This window comes from Grus americana, chromosome 1 (assembly GCF_028858705.1).
Source record: "Grus americana isolate bGruAme1 chromosome 1, bGruAme1.mat, whole genome shotgun sequence".
NCBI lineage: Eukaryota > Metazoa > Chordata > Aves > Gruiformes > Gruidae > Grus > Grus americana.
In genome coordinates this window covers 192687101-192700742 of record NC_072852.1, presented here as the reverse complement: position 1 = coordinate 192700742, position 13642 = coordinate 192687101, and the positions used below count along the sequence as shown (strand labels likewise).

At 40.1% G+C, this 13642-nt stretch overlaps 1 protein-coding gene across 3 annotated transcripts in view; it reads right to left on the bottom strand.

Moving 5' to 3' along the window:
• DCLK1 (doublecortin like kinase 1) overlaps positions 1-13642 on the bottom strand; it is a 263171-nt gene that overhangs the window by 238747 nt on the left and 10782 nt on the right. For all 3 annotated transcript variants that reach the window (XM_054808122.1, XM_054808104.1, XM_054808100.1), the window contains exon 3: positions 8956-9302. In XM_054808122.1, the coding sequence (XP_054664097.1) occupies positions 8956-9302 (347 nt within the window). The remainder of the gene's footprint in view (positions 1-8955; positions 9303-13642) is intronic.

Here is a 13642-nt window from a genome sequence, read left to right as displayed (position 1 = left end):
AAAACATAACATACTTAAGAGAATTTAAGAACAAACTATACATGATATACACCTTGCCCCATACCATTAACCAGTGACATCAGGAAAACAGTCTCAAGAGAGTTTGATTTTTGTTTTCTTTTTTTTTTTTTTAAAAAAAGTCTAAGCCATTTTCAGAGCACTACTGTCTTCATTCAGTACAATGGAAATATTTTAACCAACTGGTAATTGTATTAGTTCCTAAATCTGATCGAGTCTAGACATTCTGCCCCCGTGAACTGGCACACAGTAGTGGGGACATAGATTCAGAAGAGATTAAGTCAATACTTCCTACAGGATTGAACAAATTAGTTTCAAGCTTAAAGAGGAATGGAGGGGCAAAGAGGCAGAATACATTGTACATCACTAATTTAATGGTATTTAATATTGTTGTCCCTGAATATTCTCTAAGTCTCAGTCCCACTTCTACTGAAATTCACAGCAGAAATCCTCAGACGCACAGAGTAAGGAAACAGAATTGCATCTCCAACTTCAATACACAGCAGGGTTCATTTAAGAAAGAATCCTTCTAGAGGTAGAGACCTGGATTCATCTTGATTAACTTGATGAGCACCTGAGAAGTATGTCATTGCCCTAGACTCGCTTTCTAATGAAAAAGAACCACGAGAGGTAATTCCAGTAGACTGTCCAAAGATATTTGTGTTTCTTGCCGCTCACTATAAGAGACAGCAAAGTGCATGGCTTAAGAAGCTGGAAAGTATTGGAAATAAGTTAAGATGCGTCATAACTGACTGCAGTTTCAGAAAAGAAACTGGGTTCCTAAATGCTTAATTAGAAAAACAAGGTACAAAATTGGGCTGTCACTACCATTTCCTCCACTGTCAGTAATTTTAGGACTATTTTGCCAATATCAATTGCATTTTGTGCCATTTTAAAGATCTTGGTTCCTATAAACAGATAGAGAAAAATGAAAGGATTAGGTTTCATAGAAAAACATAGTGACAGAATATTTATGTAGTTTGCCTTCTCAATATTTATCATTCACAGAAGAATTTTCTTCTATACAACAGCTTGGCAAAAAGATGTTGAATAGAAACGTAGGTGGAAAGAAATAAGTAATCAAGGACATACGTGCACTAAGTCTCAGATAGCTGTTCAAACTTGAGTTTGATTAAAAAGAGTTACCAGCCTTTAGTTTATTAACTCAACTGTTTCAAAAGATTTTCCATGTGTTTGTGCAAAAATTCAAGGCCTAACAATCCAAGGATAGAATTATACTAAAATGCTTACATTAAAAAGCAAATATTTAAATTCTAATAAGCTGCATACAGTACTAAGAATTTTTCCTATGAATAGCATAATTTAATTTCTTAGGAAAGAAACACATGTGCTACAAAAAACTATGAGAGGAATTTTTTTTTTTTTTCTATTGATGATGCTTAGAATTCTGCTAAATGGCCGGAAATTTTTAATCCTCTTGTAACACCTAGTTTTTGAAGGAACACAAACCACCCAGCAAATTGACAATTCATGACCCTTTTGTACAGTCTTATTACATCATACCACGTCAGAGAAGGGAAATACACACACCACAGTTGCTTATGTCAATTGAAAAAAATATTACTAACAACAGCAGCTTCAGGGAGTAAAAATCCCTGTGAACACAAGTTTGACAATACACACTGTAAAGTCTTCAAAGTATTGAGCTCAGTTCATTCAGTGAAAGTCATGAAAAACAGTGTCTTAACAGGGGCAGCAGAACAGAGAAAGTTTAGGACGACTACTGTTTGAAAGCATCACAAAAAGGTTTCGGCTGTTGACAGAGAACCTGTCTGGTCCTGAGGACTGTGTGTTACTGAGCAATGGAGATTCTTTTCAATGACAACCAGTAATCTCATGCCTGTCTCCACAAAATAGTTGTACAGCATCATCAGAGAAATCCCTAAATACTTTTTCAACTCCTCTTTCACCAAAAAATAAGCAAAAAACCCACACCCAAACCCACCACCACCAAGACCATACAGCTGGGGATGTTTCCATTTGCTTTTCCTCTCCCCCCTGCCCTGACTAGTCAGCAACAAGCAAATCAGACTTAACTGGATGAGAACCTCTTCTTAGTTCTATTGTACATTTAAAGCGATGAAGCAAAGCCCAGATGTAGAGTAAAAGGACGCTTAGTCTAGTAACTGATAGTTCTGAACGACCACACCATCTCCTTCCCTCTGAGGCACCCTTCCTCACACTTACACAATATGATACACCACTTTGAGGAGTTGGAAATTACTCCTTCTTAAAAAAGGCTTCTGACTGTACATAACTCTCTAAGGAGTAGCTGGATATCCTTACAAGACAGTAAGATCAACTTATGTGATATTTAAAGCATACCGAAGCAGAGAGGCAAGTTTTCAGTCTTACTCAATTAATAACAGCTTTTCTTTTGCACAGCATGAAAACCAATCTAAAGGTCGCAGAAGATGGCATCTTCTCCTCTCAATTTTCAAAGTCAGCCGACAGTTCCTAAGGGATGCCAGCTAGCAACCCTGGAAACTCCTATTGTGAGTGAGCTTTTAGAGACAGAGAAACACAGTTGTCAGTCTCAGCTTAATAGGAACTGACCCTAGACAAATGAACACACACATTGCTTTCAGTTAGGAATGGGCTTCTGCTCACTCCTTTATAGAAGACTTTATTTGAGTAACAATTAAAATTGTTAGTCAATGTCATAACATGACATCAAAACAGCCTACCCAGAGTCACAAGGGTTCAAGGCCCTATCACAGCTCTCCTCTAACACCAGGATAATACCAATTGCCAGCAAACAGTCTACCCTAGCATGCCTTTGAATGATTTTGAAACAGATTTTGATGCTTTTCTTATTAAAGCACAGTCTAATTTGTAATGGAAGTCTCCTTCTCTCAATAGGAATTGTAAGAATCTTCCAAGACCCTCAGAGCCCATCACTGCCTGCCAAGATAGGCAATTTTCAGTCACTGCTATTTTTTTTGGTTTTCAGTCTATTACGTCTTGAAGAAGGGGCCTCTTCCCCAGTATTGAGAAAAAAATCCTCATCTTTAAGTCCTTCTCCAAAATCAGTTTCAAAACACTAAAATCAGAAATGATACATCTTCCAGAGATAGAAAAAAAAAAAATTATTAAATATACTGCAGGCAGGAAGGAGGGAAAGTGAGGTGCACTAAAAGCTGGAGAGACACTCTCTGTTCTTGGAGACTGTCTCTCACAGCTACATAACATGGTGGTCTGTCAGCATCTCCCAGATAGGGCCCTAAACTTCATGTCTAAAATTAACCAGCACAGGTATATTCTGAGGGGTATGGCCGTCCAGCGTTCACATTAGAAACCTTTTAGGAAGGAACAGCTTGTATGGTTGAAACCCAGTGGGTTTCAGATCCCCAGGCAGTAGCGCAATATTAAAGTACCACCTCAAAAACATAAGCACAACATGTCAGTATCTACACAGCTACATCTCACAGAGAATTCACCGTGGTTCTCTGGTCAATCAACACCACCCCTGTGGCTGGCAGGGAGCTCCAAAGCCTTCAACAAAAGAGAGAAGTTAAAGTTACTGCACTCGAGAGAAGTCATACAGAAGATAAAATAGCACTTATTGTCCACATTTTTCAAACTAGGAATAATTTTCAGTTGCTTGCATCTCGAGTGGATTGTAACTACAACTGAAGAACAAATAACGAGAACATGCACAACCAGTCACCCTTAAAATTAAATGTGCTTTCTATATTAAGAATGGAACTGATTACAAACACTGATGTGAATCAAAATTACAGAGCACACACAAAACAAGTCACTTGCTGCACATAAATTTTATTTTGTTTAACATTCAGTTTATCTTGATTGTTGTACAACGCTACACAAATGCTAAGGAGAGAATGTCTTTTTGTGAATGATACCTACCTTGCTTTATATGGACTTTTCTGTACCAAGGACAATCCACGTCTAGAGAAAGACATTTGAGACCTTTAATCAATCCTACAAAATGGTAGATTTGGCCAAGAATTTACTGGAGAATACAGACATTATTACCAAATGTTTTCCACTTCTTAAGAACAAAACAATAAAAAAGCACATGCTCAGTTTAGGCGTAGGTGCAAACAGTTGCTTTCTTTTTCTTGAGAGAGTACTTTCCTAAAACAGTAGTATTAATTCTTTCTTAAAAACTAAAATACTAAGTGCCTTCACAGAGAGGAGTTCACAGGCAAGGGAGTTTGTTTGTATCATAAGATACCCACTTTGAGTGGGGTTCCAATAAAAACCAAAACCATACTACACTCAATGAAGAAGCTTCAAGCTTTCCAGCACTGTGATGTTCCCTTTCCTTGCAGCCACAATTTTAATGGCTTAAAGCAAGGTTACTGAGGGACTGGCTCCCATTCCACGCTACAACTCTGTAAGGTACGTCCTTATGTAACAGTGGCTGTATTTCATATTTGTAAAGGTAATTTGATTTGAAATAACATATTTTAAAAATAAATCAGATAGTGACTTTTATTCTGGTATCTCTGCCACTGACCACTCAGCTGTCTGGAGTCAAATCCACAGCATAATGTATAAACTGAAAAATGACTGCATCCAGTTAAGCTAAGCAAACCACCTGTTCAAATAAGTGGGTCTCAGTATAAACCAGATGTTTGTTCTTCCAAAAGCAAATGGAGGACTTACAAGGTGATAAAGCACTTTTGTCCAAACTTTAGTCTTTGTCTAAACATGCAAATTGTAAATACCTTATACAAATACACACACCATAACACTTCTAAAAATTGTGGTTTCACAATTTTGCTGTTTTATGTGACCTTCATTAGTATTCTCCCATTTTAGTCTTTGGTGTTGTTCTAGAAGTGCATCAGTACACAGAAACCAGAGAACTGAGCTTGCAACACGGCAACCAGGCTCTATCTCCATGGGCAGCTTGTACCCTTGATGTTTGCATTGTGTCCACACACTGCCTTTTACAAACCCATATTTTAATGCACAAACTAAAAATGACACCTTCTGTTAAGGGAAGGCTAAAAACCAAACTGAAATGGTGTGGCTACAGTAAAGCAAGATATATTTTAGCTATGAGAAAGCGTTCCTTCTCTGCACAAGTACCTGAGAACATTAAGATTCTAAGGGTCAATGCTGACAGTGTCTTTTCATGCACTTAAACAACCTTTTAATCTAAAAAAAAGAATAATACTCACAGTAAGTGCATGCCTTCATGATCTCAATTCCTACAGGCAACCATTAAACCTACTCATTCTATTTTTATTTTCCTTACACAGCAAAAGTTGGCAAGGAGAAGACTTCAAGACCTCCTCCTGGATAGGTTTTAATTTTGGCCTGAGCTCATAAGACTGTTAAACACTTCTGAGAGTCCCACCATCATCTTCAAATCCAACGGTATCTTACAGGGAAGTGATTCTATCTCTTCCTCCAGAGTACAAACAGCATCAGTTCCTTCTACCAGTAGGGAAAAAAAAAAGTATATTCATAAAAATGTACATATACTATTCTAGACACAGCACAAAACCTATCCTGCTCTGAGGAATCATTAATAATTGAACCGTGAGAGTATGCTAAATGCAGGCCACCAATGTGCTATATGATCAGATTACAGTTGTATGTTGTGCCCCTTTTTGCATAAATTAAATTATATTCTAAAGTTTCAGAAACGTTGAAGTCAAAATACAGATTCTGACATGAGTTATACTAAATGCAAATAAACCACTAGTCACTCTGTTTGTAACAAGGAGAAATACATTTTTTTTAAAAACGAAATTAAATGCATGAAATCCAAAGCACCTACTCAATACTGGAAATAGTATCTTCCCTCAGGTACTGACTGTCCAAGCACTACCTGCCTCATGAAGAATAGCTCTTTACATTGTTATTAAATTTTACAGGCCACCACTTAAATTCCTTTTAACTGAGTGTAATATTTATTAATGTTTTCTAGAGATACAAATCAAAACATCACAACTAAGCAGGCTTTTGAAAGGAGAGCGTTTAAGCTCAATTCCTCAATGTATAGTGTCAGTATGGGACAACCACCTGACTCAGATGCCCAGTGAAGACTCTGACTCCTACTACTCTCTTTTGAGTAGCATGAGGCATCTAATGATAGTACTCAACAACAATATGCATACCTCATTGCCCACCTGCACTAACAATACATGGGACTCATCAATTTTTGCCACAGATGGGCAATTCCAGTGTTGACCTCATAAAATAACTCACAAGAGATGACTGTATAGAAAAGCCTTTCTCCAAGTTACATTCCCAAAGAATAATCCTAGGAGAGCTTTATTCTCTTATCCTTACAGTAAATTACTTTTCTTGGCTCAGAGCTTTAAGATTTTATTGCTTTTTAAGTTAGTGATGAAAGATTTAATCGCAGATTTGTTAGATTTAACCACTGAACACAGGCTTTTCCAGAACCTTCCAAGCTCCAACAGGAGTTGCAGTAGAAGTTCCCAACTATAAACACTACTGGAAAAATTTTGAATTTACCATGGATTTCCTCCCAGTAATCATTCACAGCTTGAGTTTAGCAATAAAGAAATCCATCATCGTGCCCCCAACGCCATCTGGGAGATCAGGCTTTTGGCAGAGAAAAATGGAGCAGCAATTGCCTAGCAGCGCAGGAAATCAATGACTTCCCCACACAGGGGCGAGCAACAGGCTGCTCCTGCTGAGCACGGGATCATTCATTTCCCTTTCTGCCAGCAAAGCTGCTTTGTACGTGCAGTGAGCAAACTCTCCGTTACACTGGCAGGACACAGACACCTTCCCCCAAACCCTGCCCTTACCGGTTGGGACAGGCAGCCAGCTATGCAATTTCAAGTGAATAGGCAGAATGGGAATGCATGAGTAAGTGTGGAGACACTGGTCTCCTGGGAGAGCCTTTAAATACAAGTGTTTCAGGCTATGAAGTAGGTAACAAATGTCCCGGTACACCACTGATTTAAGCTCATGTCAAATCCCGTGACTTGACAGAGGGTTCAGCTGAACTTTGACAACACTGGGGCCAGAAAAAAATGGTCTTCTCTCTCCCCTCAGTAGTAGGATAGTACTATTTACTTCCAGCAATCAGAGATCCAAAACAGGTGGAAAGGCTTTTTTTTGGTTTTTTTTTTTTTTTTTTCATTTTAAGCACAACCTTTAAAGGGGAGTTTGGAATACGGGGGGGGGAAAGTGAGCACATTATCCAGGAGACAACAGGCCACACTGGCATCCTTCCAGGCTGCACTTCTTCATAGCTAAACCACACGTTTATTTACATACACAATACAAAACAGATATGCATCCCTTTTTATTGAGAGGGTTTGTGGGAATTGGAGCAGTCACTCAAGATCTTCCGTCAAGGTCACAGCAGAGACTACTACTGATCTCTGCAGCTTTAAAATCCCAACTCCTTCCTCAAATTTACTAGCCTTAGCGCTCCCTGGAGCTTGAAGCAAGGTAAGAACAGAATTTGGGAGTTTCCCTAGACACACACTTTACCTTTGATGGGGGTAGAAAGAACTTCACATCCACCTTTTTGCTCCAGGTCAAAGTTTCTGGCCAAGTCACAGTAATGGGATCATTACAAGCATGTATGCAGTCATCAGGAACTGAACTACCGTCTGTAACTGGTGTCAGAGGTTACTGATACGAAACAGCAGATGGAAGGGACAATCCAGACTTAGCCCTGATTTGAACCAGTGCTCCAAATACGCAGCTTGTCCATTAACCAGCCCTCTCTGAGATCAGAGGGTACTGCTGTAGCTGTTTCCAGAGCTATGCCTGCATATTAACCCCAGTAACTGCAGACATGTTAGGATCACCACTGGAGTATGGAGCTGACCAAGTATTTACCTGCATCAAGCACATTTTGCAGCATCTCCTGATAGTCACACTGTTAGCTGTGTATCTGTGAATCACTGAGCCTAGAATCTGTAAAACACAGCCATATTACAGCAGAAATATCTTGGTCTCTAGCAGCTTCTAGCTTCTCAGGGAGACTTTTGCTCATCTTTCTACCCAGATTTTATACCTCTATCATTTCTTCGGTTTAATAAGTTACATTTGTAAATGCAAGTATCTGCCTTATTTCTCTAGAGTCACCATTGCTCTAAATCAATTCAGGTCATGCTGAAATTAGTCTTGCCCTTCACCAGGTTAACAGCTTCTCCAGTTTTTCTATAATTAATACATGTCCATAGATAAATTACAAATAAAGTGAAAGACAAAAAAGAAGTAGGATTACTCTGTAATATTTTTTCTTGTCCCTCTATCCCCAAGTTAAATAAGGAGATTCTCCAAATCTCACCCTACTGCAATTTAATAAGTCAGCAAAAGAGACATTGCTTGAGGGTATTTCATAGAAGAAATAACATGTAACCTACAAGAGACTACTCAATAAACGTGGGCACCACACCCAACCCTACCTGTTTTTCTGCAAATGGGAAAAAGCTCAGTCATTTTCTAAGCTTGCACCTTCTTCATAGTCCATTCTAGCTGCAGTAAGACTCATCATTTGGTCACTCTGGACAGCGGTAGACCTGTACTTACACGGTGGAATGTGTGCTTGCTGTTTGTTCTTACAGTTTATGGAAAGGCAAGTACAATGACTCATAAAACTGCTGCAAGAAAAAGCTACAACAAGTTAACAGAATGAGCTTCTTCAAAATTACATCCTTCATCCTATGTTTCCGGCACACAGAGCCAAAACCACATCACACTTTCGACTTGACAGATTTAGAGCTATTATTTATCATAAATGGCAAGACTATCACTGAGGCCAAGTAATGCTCCGTGATATGTTCCTGAACTGCTCACAGATCTTAAATACACTATAAGCAGTGGAAGGCCTAGTTCTACGTTCTAGAGAAAAGTAATTTTTTTCTAATGTACTATTCTTTTCCTTTTGGAAAATTACATCTTCTTCATGCTGAGAATGATCATCATGAAAATTCTTACCTGTTTTCCATCTAGTGTGTATAAGCGTTTAACCACTCCTGAATCCAGCTTGATGGCATCAGTTATATCAGTAAGAACCTGTTCAAATGAATGTGCTGTCTTCTTGTTGAGCAGAATCCGGACTGCTTTCCGTGGTTTCACTCCACTCCTGATGATCGTGACTAGTTTAGGCCTAATGAAATCCTTATTCTCTTTTGCATCTGGAGTACCTCCTTTAGCAGTGGCAAGAGACGGCACTGAACGAGAAGTAGAAGTTGTCTTAACATTCACTGACCAGTTTGGGTTTACATTCTTCGTGTACTCCAGTTTCTTGAAGGGTTCTATGGAACCGCATACATAGCTTTCCCCTGTGGAAACAAAAACGCCAGACGAGCAAGTCAGATTGGAGAGAGGGGAACAGAAAAATACCAAATCAAATCCTTCTCAAATTATTAAACATTATTCTTAGCATTCTTGATCTACACAGTGCATAAAGTATTGATCACTTCCCTTCTTAGATGCTACACACTATAAAATACCATTTAAAGATTACTTGTCAGCTAACCATTCAGAAAATGCTGTTACAAAATCCTTAAAAGCAGCAGTTTTCTTTTCAGAAAACACCATCTGCAGTGGAAATCGCTGCTGTCAGTAAGTAGTCTTCATATCTAATCAGCTGCCCAGCCCCAGCGCATTATCACAGTAGTCCTCCAGCCTTCATGCTTAAATGGCCCACTCCTAACAAAACAGCCGGCACCAAACACTTCAGAGGAAATAATATGAAACATTATCAAAAACTATAGATTACAAATAACTTCCTACAAAAGGCAGATCAAAGTGTCATAGGAGATTTGTTAACATTTGATTATTTAAAGCTTTAAATAGCATAAACCCAGGGTAAGCACAGGCAAGAAATCTCACTGTATTATTCTACTGACTCAATATATAATATAGTGGGAAAGGAAGGCAAAGCATATTAATGACAGAGCCCTCCTCACAACAAATTTACCATGCTTTAAGGAAGAAAAAAAAAAGTATTATAGCTCATATTTCTATTGGAACATTATCTACGATAAAATATTTTTGCAATTACCACACCTGCACAATTTCTAGGGAACTGTAACCTAGCCAGAAAACACCAGCATGTCTCTGTTCGGTAGCATCTTAATCCAGCCCAGCTGCAGGGTGCTGCCAAAGGGGCACCTGCTTGGGTGCTCCCAACCTCTCCATTGAGCTTGACTGAGTGACTGCACTGGGCGAGTTGGATCAGCCCGTTGATCTGATTGAACATAACTAATTTTGCAACAATAAGCTGATCCAGTTCACTCTCTGGCTGCAAAAAAATACCCCAAAGAAAAGATTACTAGATGCAGCAAGACCACACCTTCTGAAAGCCTGCAGTTAAACTCCATTACAAATAATGCAAAATTCTATCCTGAACAATGCCACAAAAACATCTGAGATGTTTTAGTTCCGGGTTCACTAGTTCAGTGTATGCTAACAGCATAGAAGCCTTCATGTTAGCAGTTTAGCCCAAGGTATTAAAATAAAAACAGAACAAAACTCAGTGATGTACCTCCTATGCCAAGAAGCACATAAGAACCAAAGACTTTCCTAATAATGCTTACCCTAAGGAAAAAGAGCTCATAGTTCAATTATTAAAAGGAAAAGAAGTATTTAAATTTTACTTCTGGACAGAAATTTTAAGGTTTCAGAGCACCCAACCCCACAGACAATACAGCACACAAGGAATGCTGGCAGATACACAGTTACCACAGTTAGAAATGGGGCGGGGGGATCCACCGGGACATGGGGCCCCGGATGCAACAGAGATTCAAGTCTGTTGGCATGATGCTCCAAAGGTGAGACAGAAACACACTTTACAGCCGTTATCAGAAAGGCAGTGGAAGGACTCCAAGAGAAGACACACAAGTCAGAGCAACATGTGAAGATGGACCACTGAGCAGAAAAGATAACTGCAATGACAGCACAAGATCAAGCAAGAACCATAAAAATGGAATGCTTACACCAAACTTATAAGAAAAAAAGGTAAGCTCTTCCTTTTATCCATTGTATATATATGAGAGATCTATATGGTAACATCAGAACAGAAAGGCTTAGCCACAGTAGTGATCCAAGAGTGATCAGACAGTACATACTCTCTTTTATCCATGTCCCTGTGCAATATTTTTAGCACTAGCTACTCAATTACTGCAAGGTCAGAATGCACCCACACCACCACATCCATAAAATTAACATGTTTTACAAAACATTAATAGCATTTTGTAGGGAAAAAAATATAAAAGATTCTACTATGAACAGGACTGCGCTCAATACAATAAACACCTGTTCCATAAAATACTTTGCAGAAATCTCTTTTGGAAATTTTTAAACAAAATTTATTCTTGTCTTCACTTGTGTTTGCTGTAAGACCTGAAATCCACCAGCAACCTCTTTTGGGGTGTGTTGGGTTTGCGTGGCAAGGTTTTGGTAGCGGGGGGGCTTCTGTGAGAAGCTGCTAGAAGCTCCCCCTGTGTCTGACAGAGCCAATGCCAGCCGGCTCCAAGACGGGCCCGCCGCTGGCCAAGGCCAAACCAATCGGTGCCTCTGTGATAACATATTTAAGAAGAAGAAAAACACTTAGAGAGAGAGAGCTTTTGCAGCCGGAGAGAGGAGTGAGAAGATGTAAGAAACTCTGCAGACACCAAGGTCAGTGCAGAAGGAGGGGGAGGAGGTGCTCCAGGCGCCGGAGCAGAGATCCCCCTGCAGCCCGTGGTGAAGGCCATGGTGAAGCAGGCTGTCCCCCTGCAGCCCATGGAGGAAGGATGAGGGGGTGTAGAGATTCCACCTGCAGCCCGTGGAGGACCCCACGCCGGAGCAGGTGGAGGCACCTGAAGGAGGTTGTGGCCCGTGGGAAGCCCACGCTGGAGCAAGTTCCTGGCCAGACCGGCGGACCTGTGCAGAGGGGAGCCCACGCCAGGGCAGGTTTGCTGGCAGGACTTGTGACCCCGTGGGGGACCCCACGCTGGAGCAGTTTGCTCCTGAAGGTCTGCACCCCGTGGGAGAGACTCCATGCTGGAGCAGGGGAATGATGAGAGGAGTCCTCCCCCTGAGGATGAAGAAGCGGCAGAAACAACGTGAGATGAACTGACCGTAACCCCCATTCCCCGTCCCCCTGTGCCGTTGAGGGGGGGAAGGTTGAAGCCGGGAGTGAAGTTGAGCCCGGGAAGATGGGAGGGGTGGGGGGAGGTGTTTTAAGAGTTGATTTTATTTTCTCATTCCTCTACTCTGTTTTGCCTAGTAATAAATTAGATGAATTCCCTCTCTAAGTTTGGTCTGTTTTGCTCGTGACGATAATTAGTGAGTGATCTCTCCCTGTCCTTATCTCGACCTGCAAGCATTTCGTTATGCCTTTTCTCCCCTGTTTAGTGAATGAGGGGAGTGAGAGAGCGGCTCTGGTGGGCACCTGGCCTCCAGCCAGGGTCAACCCACCACATGGGGGCAGGGGAAAGTAAAAATCAGATTTTCAGATTGTTCAATGGTATCAGAGAAATTGTTCATTTTAGTTGCATGAAATAACAATTATTTCTTTAAAAACAAGTCTTCATATTAAACCTCACTTCTCAAAGGGTAGATGCATAAACACATGGTCATATACATTGTACCCAGATTTACATTTAGTTTATGAAGAAATCTTTTGGTTTCCCTTCCTAAAAGGATAGCATTCCACATGATTTTTAATATCGGCTATATTTAAAGGTCAGCTGGATTTCTTATAGCGTTTAACAGCACGTCAGCTTTTCATTACAAAACTAATTTTGTGTAAATGACCATAAAAAAAAGACCAATACAATCACTGAAGCTATGGGATTGTTTTACGATCAGAATGTTTTCCCTTTCTTCATTTCCAACAGTACTATATTACATCAATAAAATATTTGCACCAAGATACATTTTTTCTCCCTTGAAGAAGCTCATATTTAGCTACAGACTTTCTTGGAAGTAGAGTACCCAAGGCCTGCTAATATGAAATATCTGTAGTAAGAGCTATCTTACACAGGAAAACAGAAATACAGACACCTCTCCCATAAAGCTGCTGTTTAAGACTACAGTCCAAGCAAAGTGCTGGGGCTCATAAACCTTCAGGGATGTTAGCCAGGGACTGCAGTTTTCATTCACAGCGGTCCCAAGGGCCAGGCCTGCAAGAACAAAAACTAAATGAACAAAACCCCTATGTCCTAAAAGTACCTTATATCTGATCTCAAGATCAGTAAACCCTGTTTTATGGTGACATCCAGCAAATTTTAAGTACTCAAAAGACTAGCAAGACTCAAACACAAGCTTAAATTTCCTGAACGTGGGACCCACCCTGACAGCAGCCAGAAACGTCAATGTCTAGCCTAAGCCTTTAGCGCCCATGGTGTTTGTACAGAGGAAATCTCAAAGGAAAAGACAAAAAGCCTTCACCTAGATTTTCATCCTCTCTTCATTTTCACAGTTACCTTAACGAGAGAACACCGCAAATAAATTTCACAAGGGGCATGACTTACTAGTCCAATAAATCCACCTTCTGCCTTAACTATTGCTTCCTCACCGAAACTATCATTTGATGATGCAATTTTCTTCTTTTTCATTTTTGGTAACTTTTGGCTACAACTGCCTCACAGACAACAGCCTCACTCCCATGACTTGTACCTGAAGGGAGATA